At 41.3% G+C, this 12,140-nt stretch overlaps 1 protein-coding gene across 1 annotated transcript in view; it reads left to right on the top strand.

The window, feature by feature from the left end:
• LOC143298602 (lanC-like protein 2) overlaps positions 1-12,140 on the top strand; it is a 16,789-nt gene extending 4,649 nt beyond the window's left edge. The window contains exons 5-9 of the mRNA XM_076611487.1: positions 385-525; positions 1,107-1,292; positions 4,500-4,676; positions 5,721-5,793; positions 9,732-12,140. Of these exons, the coding sequence (XP_076467602.1) occupies positions 385-525; positions 1,107-1,292; positions 4,500-4,676; positions 5,721-5,793; positions 9,732-9,808 (654 nt within the window). The 3' untranslated portion in view covers positions 9,809-12,140. The remainder of the gene's footprint in view (positions 1-384; positions 526-1,106; positions 1,293-4,499; positions 4,677-5,720; positions 5,794-9,731) is intronic.

Raw genomic sequence — 12,140 nt, 5'->3', positions numbered from 1 at the left:
TGCTGGGAGTTTACAAGGTAGTTTACAGAACTTGACTACAACTTGCCCAGGAGCTTATCTCACAGCTTACGTTATCACAACAATTTTTTTTTGTTTTTACTGTAAAGTATAATTGAATTAATGAAGCTTAGTTTGAGCAGTTGTAAGGAGTTCGGAAGGGTGGGATGAAAAAAAAAAAGTCTGGAAAATCAGTTCTGTGAATCGTGACAACTTGATATTGTGCAGTGGAAAGCTAACCTTTTTCCATTGATCTTTTTTTCTCTTTAACTCATTTTGTTTTTTTACATCAAGAACTCTGTAGTCAAATGAAAAAATTTTTACACTCCTTATGGGGAAAAAAAGGTCCTGTTCTGATGTAAGGTTATGTGTGTGGTGTGTTGTCAGGTTACAAAGGCAATACTGGAGTCTGGCAAGGCAATGGGTTCGCAGACGAAAGAGGGGCCCCCGCTCATGTATTTATGGCACAACAAGAAGTACCTGGGGGCGGCTCATGGGCTGGCTGGTATCTTCTACACCCTTTTACTGGTAGGTGCTCACATCTTCACAACATCAATGGAATGGCTCATCCTTAATCACTTATATACGAGAGGAGGGTGTAGGGAGGTGGTGGTGGGGTGGGGGGGGGGTCATGAGAAAAAGAACTAAATGAGAGGTCTGGTCATGACATACTTTTCTGTTGTTTCATTTAATTTTCGCAATGTGACTTGGTGTGGTGTGTGTGCACATGTGTGTGTGTGCGTGTGCAGTTGTTATAAGTTCTCACAGCAAGTGTGGTTCACACCTGCTTGTGAGGTTGATGTGATCTTCTCCACCATAAAATGTGTATTAATACGGTACTGTTGTCTTAAAGGGAATGTAGGAAGAAGATTCATATATTGATGCAGATAACCATTCGGTTAGGCTTTTCTGTTATATATGGTAATTTGCTACACAGCAAAATGTCATCAGTTCTATGCTGACAGTAACTATGCTGCCTGTCACTTGTTCTTGCATTGTTCACTTTGTTGTTTACAAGATCTGATGGATGTGTTTTTCACATTAATCTTTAAAAATGCGAATAAGAATTATGAATTTAAAAAAAAAAAGATTTTCTCCACTGTCCGCAGATCAAAGAGCCGGAGCTGTGGCCAGAGATAGAGCGCCTGGTTCGGCCCTGCGTGGACTTTCTTCTGTCGCTGCAGTTTGCGTCGGGCAACTTCCCATCGTCTATAGGCAGCAGCTCCGGGGACAGACTGGTACAGTGGTGCCATGGGGCGCCTGGTTGGGTCCTGCTCTTCATCGCTGCCTACAAGGTACACGGGTCTAGTCTATCATTGTATTGTTGACTCACTTGTGTAAACAAAGTGAGTCTATGTCTTAACCCGGTGTTCGGTTGTCTGTGTGTGTGTGTCCATGTGTCTGTGTGTCCGTGGTAAACTTTAACATTGACATTTTCTCTGCAAATACTTTGTCAGTTGACACCAAATTTGGCATAAAAATAGGAAAAATTCAGTTCTTTCCAGTCATCTTGTTTAAAACAATATTGCACCTCTGGGATGGACACAAAAAAAATAAAAAAGAAGCCTAATTATATGCCAACTGCATTTACTGTTATATTTATATTTTTTGTATTCTCTAAACTTGGCACTTTGACCTCTTATTCTGACACAACAACAAGAGGAGTCATTATTATCATTTTTTGTTCAAACAGGAACTTCTTTTGCTAAGGATGGAATTTTTATTTATTTTGCAAACGTTTTGGTGCAGATAGTAAAAAAGGGAAATTACTCTGTAATTAATGCTAGGGGACTTAATTTATCACAAGTGAGTCTTGAAGGCCTTGCCTCTCTTGTTTTGTGTTTGATTACTCTTTTGTCATAAGAGATTTCTCTGTAAAATTCAGGCTGCTCTCCCCATGTTTTTTCTGCCCACTAGTGAGTTTGTTTTCATATCAAAGTGGATTTTTTCTTCAGAATTTTTTCAGGGACAACCCTTTTGTTGTCGTGGTTTATCTTGCATACACTAAGTGCACGCTGCACTCGGGGACCTTTGTTTTTCACCTCCTCCGAATGACTAGCATCCGGGCCACCACTCAAGGTCATATGGAAGGGAAGAGTTTTGAATTTGAACCTGTGTACTCACATTCTCTCGCTTCCTAGGACGCATTACCACTAGGCGACCACTTCAGTTTCAGTTTCAAGGTGTCAAGGTACGCAGACTGATCCATACACACTACGTTAAATCTACTGTTGAACAGCAACAAAAAGATCAGCAGATGCCTGACCTATGCATAAACCCAATGTGCTGATCAGTCTTTGAGAGCCGACCCTAACTTTCTGTAAAACATATAAAGGGGAAATAAACAGATAAGTGAATACATAAAGATAAACAGAAGTGAAAGATACGAACAACACAAATGTTTGGGGGGGTGGGGGGTGGGGTGGGGGGTGGGGGGGGAGTCAGTTCTAGTCAAGTCAGCTGTATTTATAATCTCTCAAGAGAAATCACCATGTAGCTGTATAGCTCACAAAACAGACATAAGATGTGCACTGAAATGACGCGCACATGTTTAAATCATTCAGAGAGGTCACTTAAAATTACTTTTAATTACACATACTTAACCGTGACCCAACTAGTGCAGACTCCGGCAGGGGTCTGACATTCCTGCCTGTGCAAGCTACTATCCGCCTATGCGGAGAAAACGAAACTACGGCCGATAACCTCCCGGAAGTAGGTAACCAATTCCTTTGACATGTTGAAGAACATGTACATACATTTAGGAACAATTAACAGTTAAGATAAATAAACAAACATATTAATTAACAAGTCAGCTGAATGCCCAATCAGTTGGTCAATTAATCAGCCAATTTCTTTATAAGGATATTTGTTTATCTGTGGAGATTTAATTTTTAGTACGCAATGCCTTATTGCTGATCAATCCTGGGTCTATATGGTAACTCAAAACTTTTGTGCACTCCTAGTTAACCCTTTCGCTGCCAGGAAAATAAGATTTAAGTGAAATCTATTTGCCAGGGTTTTTTCACAAAAAACGGGTATAAATTTTCCAAAAATTCTGTGCTCTGTTATTGGAGAAAGACCCATAAAAGTATATATTTTCTGAAAGGTAAATGAATAAAGAACACAAAACACATGCTGTTTTCCCATTTTATATATTTTTAGTGACATGCTGTTGTTTTGAAATTAGTGTTTTGTTTTTTGTCACATTTTCAACTTGTTCATTACAAACATTAGTCAGGTAATTTGTACAAAAACATCATATTTTCTGGACAAATGGATATCTGCAAACACAAAATCATACTAGAACAACCACAATATATATATATATATATATTTAAGAGATAGATACACAATACATTGTGACTTCTCCAAGTGATAAGATGGATGTGAGGCCACGCCCCCTCAGTCTCCACCCCCTTCCTCCTCACCCCTCTCACACGGTCACTTGATTCAGTTCTCATCAGACCGCGTTGGCTGCATGCCAAGAGTATCGCTCTGCTGCTAATTCGGTCATCTGTCGACTGCTAACATCTGTACAGCCAGCATCACTCACTGACAGTCGCATCTTGGCCACTCTCTTGATTATTCCCTTTATTTTCTATCAGATCGTCCTATAAATGTTCATCACTATCTTCTCCTTCGAATTTACCCTTCAATTCTTTCTGAGCATCAGCTAAAGAAAGAAATCTTGGTTGATTTAGTTCGTCACGATCGCATGTCTTGAGCATGGCGTCAGTCCGACATTTTGTTGAGCGAGCGAGGAGAGAAGTCACTTGGACAGTGACCCAACCAAAACGTTCAAATAAAGGACTGCTTCATGACGTAGATGGGGTTTCTAGCTATGAATAGAATCTAGAGAGATTCCCCAGGCTAAAGCTACCACTATTTTTGTCAAGGAAGTGAATGCAAACCAGGGAAAAGTCATGCAGGCAGCGAAGCATACATGCTTGCCATGACGAGTTATCTCGTCATGCAGGCAGCCTAGGGGTTAAGTTCAGAATGTTTGCTGTACAAACCTTCTACCAGCTGAAAGCATACTTTGTGTGCTTTTCCTATCACAGCAATAAATATCATAGTATAAATCCAGTGGGAGGAAAAATGACTCACTTCATCAAATGTTTCAAAGGAAAGCAGCTTTTGAAGATGTATTGTTTTGTTGATATTTTTTTGTAAGTATGTATCTCACAAAGGTGGTCTGTTGATGCTTGAAGCTGAGTGTGACCTTTTGGACTGATGGGTGTAAAAAGCATAAATATTGTTTTTCAATACGTAAGAGAAGGGAGGTAATATACTCAAGGGAGGCTACTAGCCACAGCCTGTTTCAATTTCTCCGCTTGGGCAGAGTAGTTATTTGCACAAGAAAGGAATAGAACCCCTTCTGCAGCCTGTGGTCAGCAGATCTAGGTAGGTAAGTATGCTAAGGTAATTTTAGGTAGGGGGGGAGGGTGATCGTTTTGTTTTAGGTCCCCCAGGAGGGCTTGAAAAATGCGATCTGTTTCCAGACATACAATGACAAGCGTTACCTGGAGGCGGCAGATCGCTGCTGTGAAGTCACATGGAACCGCGGCCTCCTGAAGAAGGGCTACGGGCTTTGTCATGGAGCGGCCGGCAATGCCTACGCCTTTCTGGCCTTGTTCCAGCTGACTCACAACCAGAAACATCTCTACAGGGCTTTCAAGGTAAATCATCCACTCTGGATTTTTTTTAGATACTCCCCCACCCCACCCCCAGTTCTTTGATACATGAGTATTTGGACCAAAACCAATCACTTCATCAGTAGCTTCTTCCCTGAAGCAGTCATTGCCCTTTCTCTCATACCAACCCAAAGTCTATATATGTAAGAGAATTACGCAATCAGAAACCATTTACCTGTAAATCTTGTCATCATCCGTCTGTATGTAATGTATGGCATACATTCATGTGAGTGCATGTGTTGATATGCTCTGAGTATGTGTGCGTTTGCTTGTGTGTGTATATAGTGGTAATTTCCTTCTATTCTTGTTCACTTGGCATTTTGTCAGCTATCCTTTTGAAGAACTGTTTAGCACAAGATAAGCTGTCAGCTTGTAGTTGCTTCGCTGTCTCAGTGTACATGTAAGAAATTACTGATAAAAGATTTGTTTAAATCAAGAACTGTGTAGAAATTCTGTTTGAAATATTTTTTGGTGAAGGTGAACCATTGATAGATGTTTACATTTTTTTTCTGAGCTGTTTTCTTGTGTTGTCAAAGACTTTGATTTTGTTTTGAGCAGAATCACAGGGAGTGAGAGTGAAGGAAAGGATGCACTGCATGTGATATATGAACTTGCAGTGGAAAATTCACATTGTACTTGCATTTTGATCAGCAGATGGCCTGTAATGTACAATAAACTTCATGTGAAAAAACTGTTTACTTCATTGTAATTTGTATCATTGCACTTAATACAATACAATGTCAGTTTATTAATACCTCACAAGAGAAATTTTTGTGTCTGCTCAAACTCACATCAAAAATCACATAAACGCAATGATAAGACTGCACAGGCATGAACACAAGTTTTGAAAAAAATACGAAAAGCATAAGAATATAAATCAAAAAGAATGATTTCTAAACACTGTTTCTATCTTTCATGGCACACACACACACACACACACACATACACACACACACACGCATCACATTGTGTTCGTTCAGTTTGGCTTTGTAAACTGCAATCTACGATCATAACAAGGTGACAATACAGTTTGCAGAGTGGTGCTGTACCATGAGTGAACGTCAGTGTCGGACGCCTGACAGACCTTTCTCCTTGTTTGAAGGTAGGCGCTCCTTGCCCTTTTTTGGTTCACAGCATGCTAACCTGGCATTTGTGGTCTGCAAGGTCTGAGGGTTCCGGGTTTTAATCTCATGACAGCGACTAGTGAATAAAGGGTGGAGATTTTCTGATCTCCTAGGTCAGCATGTGTGCAGTCCTGCTCGTGCCTGAACCCCCATCGTGTATATATGTGTCATACTCAGTGATCACGTATCAGTCCATTCACTCGGAAGGCGCACTAACAGACAGATAAAACTGCTTATAACGTTCCGTCTTTATAATTCAAACGTGATGTATCAAAATACTTTAAATCATTCCAGGCACACACACATTCTCTCAGAAAACTAAATCTTGAAATACAATATATCTGTTCATTAAATTATTTCTTTAGCTCCTCTTCTGGTGGTCTCTCTGAGCGGCTCAAGATTTCTGACTGGACCCTCCTGGTCTCATTTCCATCAACTGACAGCAGGTGGCAAATTCCTGACTGGACAGACTGCTTGGCAGATGTGGTGTAGCGTATATGGATTTGACCAAACGCAGTGACGCCTCCTTGAGCTACTGACACTGATCCTTCTTCTTCTGCGTTCGTGGGCTGCAACTCCCACGTTCACTCGTATGCACACGAGTGGGCCTTTATGTGTATGACCGTTTTTACCCCGCCATGTAGGCAGCCATACTCCGTTTTCGGGGGGGTGCATGCTGGGTATGTTCTTGTTTCCATAACCCACCGAACGCTGACATGGATTACAGGATCTTTAACGTGCGTGTTTGATCTTCTGCTTGCATATACACACGAAGGGGGTTCAGGAACTAGCAGGTCTGCACATATGTTGACCTGGGAGATCATAAAAATCTCCACCCTTTACCCACCAGGCGCCGTCACCGTGATTCGAACCCGGGACCCTCAGATTGACAGTCCAACGCTTTAACCACTCGGCTATTGCGCCCGTCGACACTGATACTGATACTGACTGAACCCCTCCAGCCTCAGTCATTGAGCCGCAGCTTCAGGGACCTCCTACTGACCCAGGGCAGGTAGGAAGCGCTGAGGTTCCACCTGAAGCACTCAGCACCCTACCGTAAACCACCTATCCAATATCTTAAGAGTAGTCTCTAAAAAGATTCCATGAATGGAAATCTTGGCAGACTACAAAAATATACAAATTTGTACTCACTGGGATTTTTTTTTTTTTTTTTAACATACTGTGTCAACAAACGATCCATGAAAATAGCGAATCAAACTTTAAATAACTTTTGATTTGTGAGAAACAATCATAAATGAAAAAGTAAATAATTTGAATAAATAAGAACATTTTCAGTTTTTGATTATCTATCCTGTGAGGATCGTTTATTGAAATAGGCATTTATACTTACATGGCCACATCACTGGTACACGGACCAACAAGATGCCAACAAGAGGCAGCAGAGCCCCAAATGTATGGGCCTACAGCTCAGAAAGGAGTGACACAAAAACATGATCACAATATTCCATTTCAAAATAAATGTTCATTCCTGAACTATTTTCACAAAAAGTGCAGCCAGTCAAGACAGGAGGCTAAATCACTGTCTCACCTAAGTACCCACAGTAGTATACATTAGCCACTGAACTACAAATCACTGTCTCAGAAAAACTACCTCATCTATTTTCACACTATTCTTTCTCAGCGCTTCCACACTTCTTGACAATATGCACGCAGAAGATCTTCTTCTTTGTTCGTGGGCTGCAACTCCCACATTCACTCGTATATACATGAGTGGGCTTTTACGTGTATGACCGTTTTTACCCCGCCATGTAGGCGGCCATACTCTGCTTTCGGGGGTGTGCATTTTGGCTATGTACTTGTTTCCATAACCCACCGAATGCTGACATGGATTACAGGATCTTTAACGTGCGTATTTGATCTTTTCCTTGCATATACACACGAAGGGGGTTCAGGCACTAGCAGGTCTGCACATATGTTGACCTGGGAGATCGGAAAAATCTCCACCCTTTACCCACCAGGCGCAGTCACCGAGATTCGAACCCGAGACCCTCAGATTGAAAGTTCAACGCTTTAACCATTCGGCTATTGCGCCCGTCACACGCAGAAGATCAAATACCCACATTAAATATCCTGTAATCCATGTCAGCTTTCAGTGGGTTCATTTTTCAGCTGCACAGATTGGATGGTCAGATTTCCATATTATTCAACTGATATAAATGAATAAACATGAATGTAGTGTGTTTGAATGTTGAAGGGTTGTGTATATTCGGTTCCTTGTTATTTCCTTTTTCTTTTCTTTTTTGTCTTTTCTCTCAATGTCAAATTTATCAGCTGAATCGTTCCCCTTGGCATTCGTGTTGTAAAAACACTATTTGCCAGTAAAGAATTTGACATTAAAAAAAGTGAAAAAGAATTTCAGCAAATGCCCGACTTTTGCTAAGTCCACTGTACTGGGAAAACACACGTACATAAAGAAAAAGCACATTGAGAGAAGATACTGTGACAGTAAGCAAGAAAGAGACTGGTGCTTTATAGCTATGTGTGTGTAGAGAGAAAGAGAGAAATAACTCCCATGAAGAAAACCTTTTTGTGCATAAATGTATAAGGAGGCGCCGTGGGAGAATCCGGCGTCGAGATCCAGTGATGAAGGTTTGAGGCTCTGTTTGGGCGTGGTGTTTTGTCCGTGAGAAAAAGGAAATTTTCTATCTAAAATCACGTTTAAATAACATACTTACCGTGACCCAACTAGCGCAGACTCCGGCAGGGGTCTGACATTCCTGTCCTGTGCAAACTACTATCCGCCTATGCGGAGAAAACGAAAGTACTACGGCCGATAACCTCCCGGAAGTAGGTAACGTCCCCTTTGTCCCCCTGGCTAGCGCCCTCTTTTTCCGGCAGCCATCTCAACACCTGTTCCTGTGCACTTCATACGGCTAAGTTTTTTCGCATTTTCTATCTGTCTATCGATTCTTTGGCGTTTCTGTTTTGTGTCCAATTATGTCTTCAAACAGGTCGCACAATTATGAAGCTCAATTGGGAGATCAGGCTAAAATTAAGGCACGATTGCAATCGATTCGCGATCAGTCGTGAGAAAATGCTTTTTTCTCTATGTTCCTCACTCCACCATGTATGAATGGGTAACCGACATTGGTTGTGGAAGATTAAATCAGTGGAAGGAGAGGATTGGGCCCCACCTTCCAATGCTGAGCCCTAGACACAGTGGAAATGAATTTACTGCTGCGATGGCCATAAAGGCTGGGGGGAAAAAACAGGAAAATAATTGTCCTTTCCTTTTTTCTCTACTTGTCCTATTTTTGCCATTAGGCCTTCCACAGGAGAGACTCTCAGAGTGGAAAATTTTTCAGCAGTTACGTATTTATTTTTTAATCTATACATTTTTTTTTCTTTTTTGCTGCCTGGTCATCTGCATTCTTTTGGTGGTATTACTCCCATGATGCTCATTCCCAGTCCACCATGCACGGCCACATTCAGGTTCATCTGCCACTGTCTCAGTGTCAGCATTCCACAAAGAAATGTTGAGGTTAGGTCACTAGGAGGTCACACACCAGAGGAGACCCTGCACTGCTGCCGAGTCACTTCGGTGGTGTTCAGTAGTGACTGATCTGATTTGACATACTTGAGTCACCACCTACTAAGCCCCCTAGTGACTACAGCGATAGTTTAGTCTCAGAACCAGTCAGAGTGAGCATCTCCCCTAGAGTGAAGACCGCCACCATAAACCTCCAAAGAGAGTCCCCGGTGAATCTGCCGAAGACCTTGACAGGACGGACTTCAAGCACAGAAGTGGAGGGGAGAATCAAAACTGAAGTCATCATGAGAGCAGAACTTGGGACAGTTTATATATATATATATTGATGATGAAGGTGTTGGAGGATAAAGATGATGCAATGGAGATACATATTTATATGTATATTTGTTGATGTCGTTTTTGCAGGACTGGCAGGAACGGTGTACTTCCTTGTAGACATGCTAGACCCCCTGAATGCCAAGTTCCCTACATTCCAGTTTTGATGGGAACTGTCTGTTGGCGTCATATGCATCACAAAAGATAAGATTGCTACGCGGAAGATCTGCCGTTGATCAAGAAAATCTGTTGGACTGAATTCGCTTTACATACTTGTTGCACCGCCCAATATGGTTGTGTTGTGTTTGGTTTAGCTTGTGTTACACAGGGATGGGGAATTTCTGGGGGTTTTTTTGTTTTTTTTTAATATTGTTCTTTGCTCTGTTTCTTTTTTAACTTTTTTTTTTATTGTTTTATGTTGATCTTAACGGGGGGGTGGGGGTGTTTGTAACGTTTTCTTTTAGCAAGGAAGATAGTGTCATGCACTGAACCTTTGTACAATTGTGTTAAGCGTTTTACAGAGTGATACTTAAGTCAGAGTTCATAAATCAACATCTGTGAATAAACATTGTCTGTACCTAGTCTACCTGGGAAAAAAAAAAATTTTAAAAAAGGTCCATTCTGTTTCTTTTACTCGGAGAGTTTTCCTCTGCTTGTAATGATGCTGTTGTGATTTTAACGATTTAGGTGTTTGTTGAACAGTGTCTCAAAAGATTTGTTTTGAATTTCAGGTCAGCGCATAAAATATTGAACAGACATTAATTTGGATCAAACATCTTGCTGATGAATGATTTTCTATGCAATTCTAAGGGGTTCAGAAGTTATTCCGTTATAAAAGCATGAAAAGATTCGTATTTTGTAAATGTACTGAAAGGAATCCCTGTCTGATGTTTGTGTGTTGTTTTCTTTCTCAATGCAAAAAAAACAAAAACAAACAAAAAAACAACAACAAAAAAGAGAACGTTCCAATCGTAACGGTGGCAGGTATATGTATGCATGAAGTGGAAATTCTGCCAACCTCTAAGTGTCTGAGAATTCCTGCATCTTCTGTAATGCAAGTCATATGTGAACTGGTGAACTTTTAAGATATTTTTGTGGCTGGGGGGAGGGGCGAGGGGGGGGGGGGGGGCGAGGGGAGGGAGAATTAATAGTATGATCGGTGGACTAGTATCACAAAAGCAATATTGATATTTGTTGGGTGTTTGCAGTGTGGCTTTTCTCTTTCTCTGTGTGTGTGTGTGTGTGTTTGGTATCAATTTGATGTGGTGATACAAACAGCTGCGGGTCATGTGATGATCTTGTTCACTTCTTCTTCTTCGTTCGTAGGCTGCAACTCCCACGTTCACTCGTATGCACACGAGTGGGCTTTTACGTGTATGACCGTTTTTACCCCGCCATGTAGGCAGCCATACTCCGTTTTCGGGGGGTGTGCATGCTGGGTATGTTCTTGTTTCCATAACCCACCAAACGCAGACATGGATTACACTGAGGATCTTTAACGTGCGTATTTGATCTTCTGCTTGCATATACACACGAAGGGGGTTCAGGCACTAGCAGGTCTGCACATATGTTGACCTGGGAGATCATAAAAATCTCCACCCTTCACCCACCAGGCGCCGTCACCGTGATTCGAACCCGGGACCCTCAGATTTACAGTCCAACGCTTTAACCACTTGGCTATTGCGCCCGTCGATCTTGTTCACAATTTCCTCCCGTCTTCTTGTTCTGTCTGTGTCATTGGGGGGGGGGGGGGGGGGAGACACTGTTTCATGAACTTGACTATTATTACACTCTTTTATCATGTGATTGTATCTATTGTTCTCACAGCCTTACACATTGGGTTGTTTGGGGTTTTTTTCAGTCTGTCATTTCAACACACTGAGTAATGATCTTTTAAGTATTACCAAAGGAAGGGTGAAAAAAATAATGCATGAAAGTTGAACAAGGGGTCATGGACCAGTTAAAACTTGTTCAGGTTTGGAGCCACAAGGTCATCATCCTAGATGGATACATTTATAGCTGACCTTCTTGGCATGTATCATTGTCTTTGCCATCACATCGTCTTTTTTCATATATATATATATATTTTTTTTTTTAATCTAATGGATCTCATCGCACTTATACAAAGCAGTTGGATGTAGAAGATACACCACCACAATTACAAACTTCACTGATAGTTAACCTTTACATGAACACCCACACATGTGCCCAGACACACACACGATACTAAAAAAAAGAAGATAACTTTTGTGTTCATGAACACACGTGCATGCTCGGACATGACAAGCTTACACCCAACAAGCGGGCACTTAATCAAAGCAGTTGGATGTAGAAGATACACCACCACAATTACAAACTTCACTGATAGTTAACCTTTACATGAACACCCACACATGTGCCCAGACACACACACGATACTAAAAAAAGAAGATAACTTTTGTGTTCATGAACACATGTGCATGCTCGGACATGACAAGCTTGCACCCAACAAGCACGTAC

The sequence above is a fragment of the Babylonia areolata genome, chromosome 2 (assembly GCF_041734735.1).
Source record: "Babylonia areolata isolate BAREFJ2019XMU chromosome 2, ASM4173473v1, whole genome shotgun sequence".
Lineage (NCBI taxonomy): Eukaryota > Metazoa > Mollusca > Gastropoda > Neogastropoda > Buccinidae > Babylonia > Babylonia areolata.
Note: the sequence above shows the minus strand (reverse complement) of the source record. Positions and strands in the feature narration are given on the sequence as shown.